The sequence below is a fragment of the Xyrauchen texanus genome, chromosome 21 (assembly GCF_025860055.1).
Source record: "Xyrauchen texanus isolate HMW12.3.18 chromosome 21, RBS_HiC_50CHRs, whole genome shotgun sequence".
In the NCBI taxonomy this organism is placed as follows: Eukaryota; Metazoa; Chordata; class Actinopteri; order Cypriniformes; family Catostomidae; genus Xyrauchen; species Xyrauchen texanus.
This window is the reverse complement of record NC_068296.1, coordinates 21,780,658-21,797,943: the sequence shown is the minus strand read 5'-3', so window position 1 is coordinate 21,797,943 and position 17,286 is coordinate 21,780,658. Positions and strand designations below refer to the sequence as shown.

The following is a 17,286-nucleotide window of genomic DNA, read 5'->3' as shown; positions in this document are numbered from 1 at the left end:
TTGTAATGTGTTTTCTACATGACTAGGCTACAATTTCTCTATCAGCTTGTGGGGAAACAGCCCTGCCATTTGCTGTTCATATTTTTCACTTTTCTTTACAATTGCACATACTATCTGTTCTAACAGTTGCTTAAGTAGTTAGAGCTGAGAAACTGTGTACAGAAAAGTCCGAGTACACGAGAGTGATAGTGTAGCGGGATGCTAATGCTGCTCTAAGGAAGCACAAGCACACTGAGTCGCAAGTGCACATTTAAAGGGGAATAACAACAACGCTCTCTTTGTATACATCAGAGTTTGCCGGGGCGTTTATAGCGTCTGATCAATGTCCATCCATCTTCTCCATGTACGACTGCGTTATTTGGACGGTTTTGGGATGAGTTAGGAGTTATTGTCAAATTAGAGCCGCTAATCCAAATATTTTGGGTATATTTCTTTCTCGGTCGTCTCTGTTTATCTGGAACCCACCGCCATCTTGAATTTTAATGTAATATTTTCAGACGCTTTATTTATTTTTTCTCTCAATATGACAGTTTTTGGTGATGTTTTTGATCGCATTGGACTTTGGTGAAGGGCAAGCATTTACGTGGAAGAAAAGCGAGTATTTATGGTGTTTGGACACGGTGCGCGAGATCACTCCCTGTATCAGGCTTTTCCGGGTGTCGGTTAGCAGTCTCGCAGTTAGCTGCACATTTATTCCCAGTGTGAGTCTCCTTGATCACCCGGTAACGTCCACCTCTGGGTAACTATTCAGAAAAATAAAAGTGTGTTGCTGCAATCGTGCTTTTAGCTCAACGATTGTGGCGCTTTAAAATCGACTTAGGCCTTGTTTGAGGAGATATTTGGGCTACCGGTTCTACAAGCCTCATTGTTTTGTTAGCTAGCTAGGTTAGCATTAACCAAGTATTTACTTGAACTGCTAATGTAGGGGTTTAGCCACACTTAAAGCGACCTAACTCGCTTATTTGAACGATATAAAGCCGATATATTACATTAGCAGGGCTTTCTCGAAACGATTGGCTCAATAATGCACTGTTTTGTGACAACCTGAATCGGTTTGCTAATACGGATTGTGTTGGGATTTAAATGCACGATTGCTTAGATGGAAGTGTGTTTTAGTCACGGTGGACACTGAAGGATACGGATGCAGTTTATCAATCATATTACATGCGTAATAATAAGAATTTGAAATATTAGTGGACGTGAGATTATTTAAGACAATCGCGATTTTAAATTCTAGGTTTGAGGTTTATTTTAAGGAAGGTTTTCTTTTTCCCACGAGGAGCCAGTGGGTGGCGCTCCCTACTCAATAACAGAAAAAAGTTGATCAGAATCTCAGACAACATATTTCAGGATTTGAATGTACTGCCTTATGATATAAACAATCAGCCACCCCTATTGTGATCAGTGTTCCAATGATACTGATTTTAAACATTCAATTGTGGCTTTGATGTTTAGAAGATGAGTATATGCCAATTTATCTATGTTATCATTTCATGTAGGTGAAGTAACTGAATGAAGTGTGGTTTGATTCGGAGTACCCGGAGTTTGGCAGATAAGACGGCAGATCAGTTGTTTCTGTTGTCTTCTCGTTGAATGGTTTCTCACAAGCAGACAGAAGCTCAATGCACCTTCTCCAAGCAGCCAGCTGGTATGAAGTAGATGGGAGAATCCAAGAACATGTTGCTGAATGGCAGGAGACATGGAAGCAAGTTCTCCAGTAATCAGCCCGTAAGCAAATCTAGGCAGCAAAACGTACAGAGAGCCCATCTGCGTCAGCGCAAGGGCTCCCCAAGTGGCAGGAGATGCAGCCGACGTAAGTTCCAGTGCCAGCTGGATAAACAAATAGTTCTTGCTGTAATTAATTGCTACCAAATGTGTGCAGCAAAGCCATCATCTGTAGGCTATCTGTATCTGTTGTTATTGCAAAATTATTTGTATCTGTATTCAGATAGAACCGAATATGGGCGGGGCTTAAAGCGGAAGTGCGTGAAAACTACATTCAATTTTTATATAGTTATATTGACAGTTTCTATAAATAAAATATGCCTTGTATATGCCTTTTAATAATAATAATTATTATTATTATTAGGTTTTTATTATTTAATTGTATTTATAAATTTTTGCTTACCAGATGAAGCTGAATATGTATGCAACATTAACTGTGGAATATGTTGTTAACTGTGGTTTATCCTTGCGTTTCTGATTTTAAAGGGATAGTTAACCCAAAAAGGAAAATTCTCATGATTTCCTCACCCTCATGCCATCCCTTATGTGTATCACTTTCTTCTGCTGAACACAAACTAAGATTTTTAGAAGAATATCTCAGCTCTGTAGGTCCATATAATGTAAGTGAATCTTGGTCAGATCTTCAAAGCTCTAAAAAGCACAAAGGCAGCATAAAAATAATCCATAAAACTCCAATGGCTAAATCCGTATCTTCAGAAGCGATATCATGAGTGTGGGTAGAAACGGTTCAATATTGAAATCCTTTTTTACAATAAAGTTCCACGTTATTGTTCTTTTGTTTTTAGCGATTCACATTCTTTGTGCATATCACCACCTACTGGGCAGGAGGTGAATTTATAGTAAAAAAGAACTTAAATATAAATCTGTTTCTCGCCCACATTTATCATATGGCTTCTGAAGACATGGATTTAACCACTGGATTGCCTTTATGTGCTTTTTGGATCTTCAAAGATTTGGTCACCATTCACTTGCATTATAAGGGCCTACAGAGCTGAGATTTGTTTTAAAAATAATCATTTGTGTTCTGCAAAGCAGAAAGTCATGCACATCTGGGATGGCGTGAGGGTGAATAACTGAACTATCCCTTTACTATACACTGAAACCGAATTTTTATTTGTTCCTTTTTGTTTTTCATCTACATGTATGCCAGTGTTGTTCTGATGGCACAACGTATCAAGCAATTGTGAAATTTTGCAGAGAGTATTAAATACAAATATATATATACAAATATATAATATATATATATTAAAATAAATGAGAATAAATTAATATATCCTACAAAAAGGGGAAAAGTTTTACTATACACTCAAGGCTGAATTTGTGCGCACACATTTTAATAAAGAAGGCATCATTATTTAGTTCAATAACGTGCAGAATTTGCTAAATGCAGTGGACATCGTGGCAAGAGCGAGCCTCTCTAGTTTATCCAGAAGAGAATAGCAGGAAAACAATGAGAATCTTTTAGTTTCTCCATGTACAGGAATATTCTGAATAGATGTACACTCTATTTAAACCTAAGCATTTAAACATTTATGGTGATTTTAAATGTTTTTAGAATAAAGGCTCAACCAGATAATAACCTTAAAGGAATATTCCGGGTTCAATAAAAGTTAAGCTAAATCCACAGCATTTGTGGCATAATGTTGATTACCACAAAAATAAATTTTGTCTTGCCCCTTCCTTTCTTTAAAAAAACTAAAATCTTGACTACCATCCCTGGAGTCCAGGGCGTGCCAGGTCTCCTAAGCATCCAAATTGGCCCGGTTTTGGCCAAAAACTCCTTGTGGTCGAGCTTAGTGGTTCTTGTTCTTAATGGGGGCGTAGTAAGTTGTGCGTGGATCGCAGAGAGTAGCATGAGCCTCCACATGCTGTGAGTCTTCGGTGTCATGCACAACAAGCCACGTGATAAGATGCGCGGATTGACTGTCTCAGAAGCAGAGGCAACTGAGGCTTGTCCTCCGCCACCCTGATTGAGGTGAGTAACAGTGCTACGCCGAGGACCTACTAAGTAGTGGGAAGTGGGCATTTCAAATTGGGAGAAAAGGGTATTTAAAAATTTTTTTTTTTAAAGCTAATACATGGCTTCCAGTGAGGCACAAAAATGGAAGTGAATGGGGGCCAATCAATAAACATTAAAATACTCACTGTTTCAAAAATACAACAAAGATGTAAACAATATGTGTGTTAACATGATTTTAGTGTGATAAAATTCCTTACTAAACTTTTCTGTGTGAAGTTATAGCCAATTAAAAAAAAAAATTACAGCTGAAATGACACTGTTAATAAGTGCTGCTGATTGAGCTTAATTTGTATTGAACCCAGTATATTCCTTTAGTCTGTGATGTGGATATAAATGGATGTAAGTATCAACGTTAAGAGATGGACAGACGAGCTCCGCTGTAAAATCATCACTTCAGGTCAGGAATTCAGCATCGTGCTCAGGTTGGTTTAAGATGGCATGCATGGGATTCATTAGGTGTGAATCGTGAAATTTGTGCCTTTCTGAACAAGATATTATGTTTCGGGCACATCCCTAGATGCAATCAACTTTTTGACTGCTAGAGCAGCGTCTTGGTCTTGTCCAAAATGAAGTCAGGTTTTATTAATACTGCTAATATCCTACCAGGTTGTGGTGGGGCGCCCCCAGAGGCAGAACGGCGCCATGTTCCCTCATCGGGAATGACTGCCAAGGAGCTGTGTGAATATGATGATCTGAGTACCAGCTTGATCCTGGACCCTTATCTTGGCTTTCAGACCCACAAGATGAACACCAGGTTTGTGTGCCTAAGTTAGGCTGTGATGTTTACTCCATCTCTGCCATCATAAGGCCTGTGTTTCATGTTAATGTGGTGCTACTTTTTAGGTTTCGACTAATCAAAGGTCGTCAAGCTGAGCTGAGGGAGGTGATTGAGCATTTTAAAAAGCATGACAACATGGATAAAGCTTTCCAAGCTCTGACATCTGGTGAATGGACGAGACATCACTTTTTAAACAAAACCAAGTCCCAGGAGATGCTCTTCAAAGCGCATGTACATTTTATACAGAACATTTTAAAAGATGTCAATTCATGATTTATGGTAAATAGTGATGATAATTTACCCTTATTATCTTGTGTACCGACAGGTGTTTGTTTACCTACGCATGTTTGCTTCAGAAAGTGGGTTTGAGATCCTTCCGTGCAATCGCTACTCCTCGGAGCAAAATGGAGCAAAAATTGTAGCAACAAAAGATTGGTGAGTTAACCTCTTTATAAAATCAAATCATCAACTTTATGTTGGCTGTTTAAATAATATTTTCTTCCTCTGCGCATTACAGGAAGAGAAATGATAAAATAGAACATCTTGTGGGGTGCATTGCTGAGTTGTCTCTCAGTGAAGAGAGGATGTTGCTTCGACATGGAGAGAATGATTTCAGTGTCATGTACTCTACACGCAAAAACTGTGCTCAACTTTGGCTGGGACCAGCAGCTTTTATAAACCATGGTATTTCTCTTTTAGAACTTGAACAGTGACACAATCAGTTCCCTGATTTGTCTTTCATAGTAAATTGGCATTTGTCTATTTTTGTTACAGATTGCAGGCCAAATTGCAAGGTAAGTGTATGTGAGGCTGGACTCTGATTCCTATGAAGATTAACTTGAAAATTAACTGAGAAACGGGAAATTATATTTTGCTGATGTATGGAGTTTGTTATAGTTTGTGTCAACAGGTCGAGATACCGCCTGTGTGAAGGTTCTACGGGACATTGAACCGGGGGAGGAGATCTCCTGTTACTATGGAGATGGATTCTTCGGGGAAAACAATGAATTCTGTGAATGCTATACTTGTGAAAGGTATTATGTGCTACATGCCTTTCATTTCCAGTGTTTTTTCAGTTCAGCATTTAGGAATGAATGACTGTAACAGCCTTTTGCCTCAAAAACAGTGTTCCTGCAGGTCTTAAATTCAGTTCTCTTACGAGAGGTTCTCTCGTATTGCAGGAAAGATCCATCTTTTCTGAGATATTGAAGCCAAAAAATTATCCTTAATTTTGTATCATTTGTCAACGCAGTGCAGCAACTGCAGACCTTGAGCGGGCTAGCTAGCGAGCTCATTGGTTGCTCTGCGGCAACTGCTGCAGCCTATAGATCGAACTTGGGCTGAACTCGCATCCAATGAGAGGCGTCCGCGCTACTGCATCAAAGCCCGCCAAAATGGGCGTGGCTAGAGTGCATATAAGCGTAGTTCGTAGGCTGGAACCCTGATTTTCATCTCTTCAGCGAAGCTCTTCGCATCTCTGAACTGGAAGCCATGTCGCCGTTCGAGGGGCATCTAGCAAGCTTGGACAGCGTCGAAGAAGCCGGCCGTCTCCGCCACCTTCAGCCATCCTGCGAGCTACGCCATCTGGCGGCGTATCCTTTTTAGAGCAAGCTAGTTCTTAACGAACTTCACAAAAGAGTAACGAGCGTCTTTTTAAGATGCCTCGCACCACTTGCGCTTCATGCGCGCCCCTCTCAGCGCCGGAGACCGCCACATCATCTGCGCTCTCTGCCTGGGACTGGGGCATGCAGAGCTCGCCCTCGCTGAAGGCGGATGCGACCTCTGCGAGGAGCTTCGATGTCGACCCTGCGGGCTCGACTCGAGCGCTCAGAACCGAAGCCGCCGCGCCTTCTGTTCCGCCAGCGCAGGAAAAGCGCCCGCTCCCAAAGGCTGCCAGAACCGGTGATAGAAGCGACTGCCTCGCCGAGCCTCTCCCTCGAGCATCGCTCTCACCCTCCCGCCCCGGGACGCGCAGTTGCCGCCCAGCGGCCGCACTGCTGCCATCTCGGAGGACGAGGCGGATGATAAGGGCTGTTCCATCATGGCTTCGGACAGCAAGGAGTGGTCAGGCTCCCACGCCTCCTCCTCGGCCCAGGATTCCAGCAGGACCCGCGCCGGAGTCGAAGGGGAACTAACACGCCTCCTCACACAGGCCGTCGACCGCCTCGGGCTCGAGTGGTCACCGCCCCCTGAGCAGGCTCCCAACAGACTCGACGGCTGCTTTCTTCAGAGCCGTCGCCGCTCCCCTCCTGCCGGAACTCCACACTGAGCTTGCAAAGTCGTGGAACGCGCCTTTCTCGGCCAGGATCTAAGAAGCGTGACAGACCTCGCCCTTCGTGCCACCAAAGCTGCAGCCCAAGCTCTAGGGAAGTGCATGGCCTCGCTGACTGTGACCGAGAGACACCTGTGGCTAACGCTAGCCGACATGGGAGAAGCAGAGCGCTCCACGTTCCTCAACGCACCGCTCTCTCTGACCGGTCTCTTCGGCTCCGCGGTGAGTGGCATTGTTGACCGCTTTTCAGAAGTCCAGAAAGCCACCCAAGCCATGAACCTCTTCCTGCCGCGTCGCGCTAGCTCCTCTGCAGGCCGCCCACGTGACCAGCCTCCTGCACGAGCCTCTTCACAGTGCCCAGCTCAACAAAGTCAGACTTCTCAGCGTCGACAGGGCGGCCGCCCTCGATGGCGCTCAGACAGCCGCCGCAGACCGCCGCCCCCCCGCGGGCCTCGGTCTAAGGTTGCACTGAAACCTGAGCAACCGAAGTCCTCCTAGCCTTGTTGAAAAAAAACGACGGCTCAGTCCCGCCGCGGCCGGACCACCGTCAAACTTCGCCCCCTGTCAGTCCCCCTCTCTCAGGCTACTACAGTGGTGGATTCAGCAGCCAACAAGCCGGTGATACTGCCCGCTTGCCTGCACTCAAACGCCGTTTTCATGGCGACCCAAAGAAATCTTGTAAAGAGCAAACATGCCTTATGTGTAGAAAATGTGCCCACAATTCAGTGTTCACCCCTACACACAAGCATTACACTTCCCGTGTTCCTATCAGAGCCCACTCACATAAAGCGGACACAGCCCGCTCGAGTGTTAGTCAATAAATGCGCCCACGAATTCGTGCGCGCGCCCCTTCTCTGGCCGCTGTGCCAAACAACCAGCCTTATGTGTAGAAAATGTGCCCACAATCCAGTGTTCACCTCTACACACAAGCATTACACTTCCCGTGTCCCAATCAGAGCCCACTCACATAAAGCGGACACAAACCGCTCGAGTGTTAGAGTCAATAAACGCGTTCACGAATACGTGCACGCGCCCATTCTCTGCCCACTCTGTCACACGGCCAGCAAACACTTCTCTGTATGTAAGTCCCGTGCCCGTGACTATGCTCGCGCATCACTTAACAGATGTGACTCTTTCCCCATTCACCTCAATCGGGAAGTCACTCACAGAACAGCCTGTCCCTGCTGTCTGTGAGCAGTCATGCATAAGCACAGTAAGCGCGCTCACACATTCTGTTCAGCTCGCTGTGTGCGGCAATCAGGGCGATTTGGCCATTCACCCTCTAGCGTTACACTTCAAAGCGTGGGAAGCTATCCCAGGGATATCCAAATGGGTGTTAAGCACAATAAAACAGGGCTGTTTGCTACAGTTCGATCGCCGCCCTCCCGCTTCAGAGCTGGCTCGAAACTATTGTGAACACGGAAGCAGCCTGCATGCTTCGTTCAGAAATAGCAAACCTTCTGTGCAAAAGGGCCATAGAGAAAGTGCCGCCTTCAGCTGAGCGAGTCGGGGTTTTACAGCCGTTATTTTCTTGTTCCCAAGAAAGACGGCGGCCTCAGACCAATATTAGATCTCAGGGGTTTGAACAAGGTGCTTGCAAAAGACCGTTCAAAATGCTTACAATCAGGAAACTCCTCGCGCATACGCGCCAGGGGACTGGTTTATCTCTCTCGATCTGAAAGATGCCTACTTTCAGATTCAGATAAATCCCGTCACAGGCCATTCTTGAGATTCGCCCGACGGCCAGGTTTATCAATACACCGTCCTTCCGTTCGGCCTGTCTTTAGCACCCGTACTTTCACGAAGTGCATGGATGCGGCGCTCGCACCCCTGCGGAGTCAGGGCTTGCGAATTCTGAACTATTTGGACGACTGGCTGATTATGGCACAGTCACATACGGAGCTTCTGTCTCACAGAACAGTACTCCTCAGCCATCTGAACAGTTTGGGTCTTGCAGTCAATTGGACCAAGAGCTCACTACAGCCCAGTCAGGCAATTTCCTTCCTTGGAATAGAACTAGACTCCGTGGCTATGACGGCTCGCTTATCTACACAGCGCACGCGCCGTGTTCAGCGACTAGCCGCGTCCTTTCAGATGAACAGCCTCACTTCTCTGAAAAAATTTCAGAGAGTGCTAGGTTACATGGCCTCAGCCGCAGCAGTACTTCAGCTGGGTTTACTGCGCGTGCACCCGCTTCAGCATTGGCTAAACACCCGCGCGTCTCGCCAGGCTTGGGCCACAGGCTGGCAGCCGATCAAGGTGACTCAGACCTGTATTTCAGCTCTGCAGCCCTGGACAGTGGCCGAATGGTATCAGCGGGGAGTGACGATGGGAGCTGTATCTCGCCGAAAAGTCATCTCGACAGATGCGTCCAACACGGGTTGGGGCACGGTCTGCGAGGGCTCTCCGGTTTTTGGCCTATGGTCAGTTCAGGAAAAGCTCCTTCACATAAATTGTCTGGAAATGATAGCGGTCGAGTACGCGCTTATGCGCTTTCTCCCGGTCATTCAGGGTCACCACGTCCTGGTCCGTTCAGACAACAGATCTGTGGTATCCTACCTAAACCGTCAGGGCGGTGTCAGATCCAGGAACCTCTTCCATCTGACGAAACGCATTCTGAGTTGGTCCCAGTGCCACCTGCACTCGCTGAGGGCGACGCACGTGCCAGGCCACCTGAACGACGGCCCAGACAGACTGTCCAGAGACAATATTCCTCCAGGGGAATGGTCCCTGCATGCTCAAACAGTCCAGAAGTTATGGCGCATATTCGGCAGAGCAGAGATAGACCTCTTTGCGTCAGAAGAGAACTCTCACTGCCCAATATTTTTCTCGAAAAGCGAGGACGTGCTGGCCCAGGACTGGCCCAACCGCCCGCTTTACGCCTTCCCTCCCGTCTCGCTATTGCCATAGGTAATGCAGAGGATCAGGGAAACGCGTCATAGCCCCGCGTTGGGAGAATCAGACATGGTTCCCGGAGCTTACGCAGCTGTCACTGACAGCGCCGTGGCCCATCCCAGTGAGAGCAGATCTCCTCTCTCAAGCTCGCGGCACGATCTGGCATCCCCACCCAGAGCGCTGGGCGCTGCACGCGTGGGTGATCAACGACTACCCGTCGCTCTGCCAGAAGGGGTAATAAACACCATCATACACGCTAGAGCCCCTTCCACGAGAAGACTCTAGACTCTTCCACGAGTTTTCAAAATGGTGCACCGACAGAGACCTGGACCCACGGACATGTGGGGTGTCGTCGCTGCTCGTGTTTTTACAAGAGCTGCTGGATAAGGGCAGATCCCCATCCACGCTCAAAGTGTATGTGGCGGCCGTCGCAGCGTTCGCTGAACCCCTGCACGGCCAGTCACTGGGAAAAAACGAGCTGGTCATCCGCTTCCTCAAGGGAGCTAGAAGGATGAACCCCAGCGCCCCCATCGGTTCCTATCTGGGATCTTTCTATAGTTCTCGAAACTATGAAAGCCCCCTTTCGAACCACTTCAATCCGTGGATTTGAAATACCTTTCACTCAAAACCGTTTTCTGACTGCCCTGTCATCAGTCAAATGTGTGGGAGACCTTCACGCGCTGTCTGTCAGCGCTGCGTGTCTTGAGTTTGGACCAAGTGACTCCAAGGTCATTTTAAAGCCTAGACACGGCTATGTTCCCAAGGTGATCGGTACTCCTTTCAGAGCACAGGTCATTTCCTATCGGCGCTGCCAGCATCCGATAGCGAACGCGACGCCAATCTCCTTTGCCCAGTCAGAGCACTGAGATTGTATACTGCGCGCTCTGCCTCTTTCAGATGCTCTGAGCAGCTTTTCGTTTCGCTCGAGGGCGCACCAAAGGTCTCGCCGCTCGAAACAGACACTGTCTAGATGGATAGCGGACGCTATTGCTGCCGCATACGCGTCAAAAGACCTGCCATGCCCGTTGGGCATTAGGGCTCACTCCACTAGAGGCATGGCCTCATCGTGGGCATGGTCCAGCGGGATTTCCATTCACGACATATGTGTGGCAGCGGGCTGGGCTTCCCTCCACCTTTGTCAGATTTTACAATCTGGAAGTGCCCGCCCTGCAGGCAAAACTACTAGCGGTTTAATACGCTACAGCTCCCCTGGTGAGCTGCACTGATGGGACTCATTCCACACAGACCTGCACCGCCGCTCTGTCGTTCCCTTCCCACTATGTGCTTATGTATTACACACACACTGGCCCACACTCTTGCCGGCCAAATATTATTTCCCCACTCACAAGGGCTCCCCGGGTCCCCCCACCCCGGGGCTCATGCAGTGGATGCTTGGCGCGACGGTGTTGACAATGGGTTCCCGTGAGCGTAAGCTAGCTTACGCAATACGAGAGAACCTCTCATAAGAGAACGAATCGGTTACCTAACGTAACCTCGGTTCTCTCTAGATGAGGGAACGAGTATTGCGTAGCCGGCCGTGCTTCGCGCCACGAGCGACTTTCGCTTCATTCAATGAAAACCAGGGTTCCAGCCTCACGAACTACGCTTATATGCACTCTAGCCACGCCCATTTTGGCGGGCTTTGATGCAGTAAGCGCGGACGACTCTCATTGGACGCGAGTTCGCCAAGTTCGATCTATAGGCTGCAGCAGTTGCCGCAGAGCAACCAATGAGCTCGCTAGCTAGCCCGCTCAAGGTCTGCAGTTGCTGCACTGCGTTGACAAATGATACAAACTTAAGGATAATTTTTTGGCTTCAATATCTCAGAAAAGATTAATCTTTCCCGTAGCGTAAGCTAGCTTACGCAATACTCGTTCCCTCATCTAGAGAGAACCGAGGTTACGTTAGGTAACCGATTCGTTTTCTATAATTTGAGGTCATAAAAAGTCTGTAATATCTTAAATGGTTTAACAAAAGTCTTTATTATTATTTAAAGGTAAAAATTTGGGGACGGAAAGACAGGAATCATGACATGGCCTAATGTGATTTATTAAACTTTAAAAGGATATGAATCAATTAAATAAATGCACGTTCCGCATCCGTCAAAGTCAAGATGCGGTAATGTTGCACGTTCTCCAAGCACAGAGGAGCTTGTGATACTTTTTCCAGCATTTGCGGAACGGTTCCCAGTCAGCAAGTATTGGACATTAATGACAAGTGATCACTGATTATCTACTGCTGATGAATACTGACAGTGTTTTATAAAATTGTTTATATTGTAATACATTGTAGATGATTGTAATCTGCTTAAATGTGCAGCTGGAAGCACATATGCTTTGACATTTCAAAATAAGTGTCCCAGGTGTGTTTTGGGCTTATTTATAAAGTAGTTCAGAGGGGTTATCTGAGTTACTATAGCCTTTCTGTTAGCTCAAAACAGTCTGGTCATTCTCTGTTGACCTCTCTCATCAACAAGGCTTTTCCGTCCGAAGAATTGTCACTCATTGGATGTTTTTGGCACCATTCTGAGAAATCACTAGAGACTGTTGTGTGTGAAATTCCCAGGCGATCAGCAGTTACAGAAATACTCAAACCAGCCTGTCTGGCACCAACAATCATGCCACGGTCTAAATCACTGAAATCACATTTTTCCCCATTCTGATGTGAACATTAAATGAAGCTCCTGACCCATATGTGCATGATTTTATGAATTGCACTGCAGCCACATGATTGGCTGATTAGATAATCGCATGAATATATGTGTAAGATAATCAGTGTTAAGGCTTTGTTAAATGTGTGGCCCAGCCTGTTTGAGTAAAACAATCTGTGATACATTATTTGTTTTAAGAGATTGAGTGGGCTTGTTCATGTATGGATACAAATCTTACATTTGAGAAACTCTGTAGCAACCCTGAGAAAGTCTGTTTATAAACAATTATTTCATGCTATTCTATTGAAAGAATCATTTAATTTAGTAGCACAAACATTAAATATTTGCTCTTGGAATTTTTTTCAGGCGGGGCACTGGTGCGTTTAAGTCGAAAGCGGGGTTGCCTGTGGAGACACCAGTGATCAATAGCAAGTATGGCCTTAGAGAGACAGACAAGCGTCTCAACAGACTGAAGAAGTTGGGGGAAAGTTGCAGGCATTCGGACAGCCAGTCTGTCAGCTCCAATGCAGAGGCAGACTCTCCGGAACCAATCACTGTACAAACATGTGAGACATGTAATAACTTGGTTTATCATAATCTTGGTTTATGTCATTATAGATGTTGGAACTTTGTGAACGTTGTGCTATTGCTGCCAGGGGAAACCCGTTGTAAACCTGTTTAAGCTCAAGCTCATGATTTCTCTTTTCTTCCTTCCATGTTTCTCCAGCATTAAGGAAGAGGACGTCACTGTCCTGTATCACAAAGCATGGAGAAGCCAAGGCTGCAACAAGGCAAACTCTCTCAAGCACTCCTTCTACCTCATCCTCTACACAAAGTCAAGCAAATATCTCAAGTTTACCAAAGATACTTAAGTCAAAGCCCACACATCCTTTGCCTAAAGGAAGAAGACGGTGTCGAAGCATATGGACGAAAGCCCCTAGCAGAGTGAGTGATAATGGGAATCTCAAAGAGCCTCCCAGAAGAGACACGCCCAGGCGAGGTTCTGATCAGGGCTCTGGAGGCAAAGGCAGTGTGGTGCGCCCATCAGAAAACAATCAAAAGGGTGCTTCCCCATGCAAGGATAGCATACTTTGTGTGTACAGAACTCGTAGGTCCACAAGGACCTCTCTTGGTTCTCAGGGGACTGATATTAGTACACAAACATCAAGTCAGCCATTTATCTTAGCCACAGGTCACAGTGGTGAGGTCTTCAAGACTGAGCTTGGGGACCTTATCCCTGTGACACCTGGGCACCAGATGAACACCCCTAGTTTGGAGACAAGCTGTCCTAAGAAAGGAATGTGTCCCAGACGAAGGAGGACAGTAAAACGTGAAGACTCTGGTTCCTATGGAGAGTCCTTTCACCAGGAGGGTGTACCTGACCGGCAGCATGCAGTACGGGCTGCAGATGTAGCCGACTGCGAGCCGGTGGTGCTTGGCCTCCCAGGCAATCACCAGCATTACAATGGCTCAACTAAAAGCAGAAAGGCCCTCCGCCGAAGCAAGAGCAAGAAAAAGCGTCAGATCACACGCTATGATGCTCAGCTGATTTTGCAGAATAACTCTGGCATCCCCAAGATAACACTACGCAGGCGTCGAGACAGCAGCAGCAGTAAAAATGAGCTCAGAGAATCCAACTCTTCAAGCTCCTCCAAAATCAGCATTAAGTTTAGTAAAGATCGTGAGAAGGACAGGAGCAGCCAATATGTGGCCAAACTGAACAACGGCTTCAACCACGGCTCCCACAGCAGCTCCACCAAGCTAAAGATACAGCTGAAACGAGAGGAGGACAACACAGGCTTGCATCAGGCTTACCCAGAGGATGTCACTTTAGGGCTAGTGAAGAGAGAAGTAGGGGATGTTCTGGATCATAAGGCGAGCACTCAGGTAGGCCAGAACATGCACGTGGAGTCATTGTCCTCTGAGGAAGAAGAGGAGGACTACTTTGATAACGAGGATGATTTCATCCCGCTCCCACCAGCAAAACGCCTACGTCTTATTGTGGGCAAAGATTCCATAGACATTGACATTTCCTCTAGAAGAAGAGAAGACCAGTCTCTAAGACTCAATGCATAAGCTGTGTAAATATCCATTGTTTCAATCATGTTAATTTGACAAATTTAATTTAATTAGAAAATGCAAATGTACAATTAAATCATGGCAAAATATCTTTCTTTACATTTAAGTGATGGCACTACTTTGTTTCCTCACTATGAATATAAATATTGTAGAAAGTGTACAGGTTATGTATGAATTCTATCCAAGTCTGATAATGTGCAGATGTTTGTTAGCATTATGTCCAGCTTAACTGTTTGTAGAGCAGAGTAAGGTGGGGCCGGGCGTGTGTTGTTCCAGCCCGGACCCCCCCTCCTCCGCTGTACACTGTTTTATTCCATAAATCTCTGAGCTTTGTTTTGCGGTAGGATGATTGCAAGGTGTTTTTCCAAATGGGAGACATATGCTTGGTTTCACCTCAAAAGGCTGACTCCACATATGGAAACAACAGTGTTCCCATGCATTCAAGATGTATGTCTCCTCTGCTTGATCAGGCTAAAGGGAATATTTGAGCAAAAATGCAGAGGAGCTTTGACAAAATACTTACATTTATATATGTCTCACCACTTGAAGTTTTTTTTTTTTTGTATTAAAATTCTTTTTAATCATGTGTCAGATATTTTGGCCATGGAAGGCCATGGTGCTCATTGTGGTGGCCTGGTGCTGGTCCATTAAGATATTGGACAATTAATTATTATTCTGTGAACGTCAGATCTTTTTGTGTGACTTTGGAAGTCCATAGAGAAGCGTGTCTAAGGGTAAAATTCCTCAATAAATGGGTTGTACTAAGATATCATTAATCAGTAATCTGTTTTCTTAATCATGGTCACTGTGCAATTCAGTACATCTAATTGACTTTGGTTTTGTGTGCATTTTGTGCTCTGCCTAAATTATTTTTATTTTTTTTAACTAGACAAAATCTGAGGTATTCAAAGCAGTTGTGTGTTTCCATTGTTCACCCTATAAGTAGGCAGCTGCCATATAAGGCTATTTTATTTTAACTTTTCTCTGTCTTTTCTGTTATTATATAGTTTACATTCTGTAGTGTCAAAGATCTGCCATCTGTGGGCTGAAAGAATTTAGCAGCTTTTTATCCTATGATCACAGAACTCCAATGGTCTCAAGTTCACAAACTGACTCTAAAGAATCATGACAGTAACAATGTAGGATGTATACATAATCTGGGGGCATACTATTCACTCTGTATATTCTGGAACTTGTTTTTATTTAACTGTTTTAAGTACTTGAAAACAATATAAAACACATTTTCAAGATATTTTCTTGTCATTTTTAATCTTTTTTTTTTTTTTTGCTGTGGCATAAACATGGTAGACCACATTCTGCAAACCTTACTTTTAGCCCTGTTCTTCCACACACCATACTGTAATTTTTAAATAATCCTGAAAACCTTGATTGGCTGGTTCAGGTTTGTTTGATTAGAGAATTTAACTCTATAATGGAATAGCCTGTCATAAAAGTTTCATAGCTGGTGTGCGTTCCATTCAGAAGTGATCACCCCTATGCCCTCCACCCACACCTTTTCTCACATAGTGTTACAATGTCTCTCAGACATGGTGCAAGGTAATGCTATGTTTTTGACATGCACCATAGTAAAACCTCTGTATTTTTTGACTTTGGAATAACATGAAAATATTATGAAATATGAATATAGCAATCATTCAGTACATTTTACATTTATTCATTTGGCAGACGCTTTTGTCCAAAGCAATTTACAAAAGAGGAATATATTATAAGCGAATTATCTTAAGGAGACAGTGGTACGAAAAGTACCATGTATTCAGTACCATGGTATTACCACGGTAATGCCACAGTGCTATTTTGTTAGGGCTTGGATTGTTTTTCTTGTCTCATCACTTTCTCTCATCTCTGCTCCCTCACTTTATCCTGTCATCTCTGTAGCTTTCACTCTGACCTCATAATCCTCTTTATAGAACTGACACTTTCTGGTACTCTCACTTCATGTTTTTCTTCTTATTAATATAATGTAATTGTATTATGTTCTGGCATTTAAATTTTGGACCTCAGAGCAAAAACGAGGCAAAATCATTGTACAATGATGGTATCAATCATGGTTCTGAATGTTTACAATGGTATCCTACATGTCCAAAAACTGGTAATACTATGGTACTTTTATCATTTAGCTTATTAGTTTAGTTAAACAAAAAGTAATCTTCTTCATTTTAACCATTGCGCTGCATCTCATGCCGGAGACCCACTGAAAAAAGTCCCATATTTAAAGCTGGAATGATACTGTATTTGGCTGGTAGAAATTTGGCAACCCTAGTGAGAAGGGATGTGTAAAATTGAATGAATGACTGGCACTTGAATAGTTCAGAAATCTGCAGAGCATGGATCAAGTTATGACTAATAAAGAAATGTATTTGGACGTATTTGTATTTGTCTTGATATACAAAAAAAAAAAAAGAGAAAATAAAAAAAATATTTTTATATTACATGATTGGAGTAAAATTTAAAACGCATTTTTGACTAGTTTATTTGAGGAACTTAGAGGCTGTTTCACACCGAAAGTGTTTTTGCTTTTGTCCACGTTGTGTTTTAATTTGCTGAACTAAATGGACAGCTAAAAATTTCCTGTGTTTGTTTTGAGCAACCTGCTTAGACCAACCCACTGATCAGTGGACCCACCCCAACAACATTACTCAACCAATGGCGTCAGTTGGGGGCGGGACTATCTGACATAACAATGTTTCTGGAATGTTGTGAAAATCCGTATCAATAACGTGGAAAAAAAAATCCCTACACATGCCGTATTAAGTACATTGGATAAAAACATTATTACAATATTGTTCGCTGGGTCTTTACTCAAAACTGATTTGTCCAATATCTGT

The 17,286-nt window shown here is 44.6% G+C and overlaps 1 protein-coding gene across 3 annotated transcripts; it reads left to right on the top strand.

Annotated features, from left to right (window-relative positions):
• Positions 1-229: 229 nt before the first annotated feature.
• kmt5b (lysine methyltransferase 5B) lies at positions 230-15,706 on the top strand. 3 transcript variants are annotated; one of them, XM_052152656.1, is made up of 10 exons: positions 230-484; positions 1,612-1,813; positions 4,373-4,520; positions 4,610-4,775; positions 4,870-4,979; positions 5,062-5,228; positions 5,319-5,338; positions 5,442-5,578; positions 12,728-12,927; positions 13,089-15,706. In XM_052152656.1, the coding sequence occupies exons 2-10, from the start codon at positions 1,660-1,662 to the stop codon at positions 14,435-14,437; spliced, it is 2,451 nt and encodes an 816-aa protein (XP_052008616.1). In that variant the 5' UTR covers positions 230-484; positions 1,612-1,659; the 3' UTR covers positions 14,438-15,706. The 3 variants fall into 3 exon arrangements, with proteins under 3 accessions (XP_052008616.1, XP_052008615.1, XP_052008613.1); XM_052152655.1 differs by having other exon boundaries at positions 230-739; XM_052152653.1 differs by having other exon boundaries at positions 230-739; positions 1,500-1,813.
• Positions 15,707-17,286: the final 1,580 nt, after the last annotated feature.

What these genes read in the sequence shown, in the direction of transcription:
- kmt5b (XM_052152656.1), top strand. Translation starts at nt 1,660, where the DNA reads ATGGGAGAATCCAAGAACATGTTGCTGAATGGCAGGAGACATGGAAGC. An exon ending in AGATGCTCTTCAAAGCGCAT is followed by an intron (nt 4,776 to 4,869) that starts GTACATTTTATA and finishes GTGTACCGACAG; the next exon opens with GTGTTTGTTTACCTACGCAT. An exon ending in ATTGTAGCAACAAAAGATTG is followed by an intron (nt 4,980 to 5,061) that starts GTGAGTTAACCT and finishes TGCGCATTACAG; the next exon opens with GAAGAGAAATGATAAAATAG.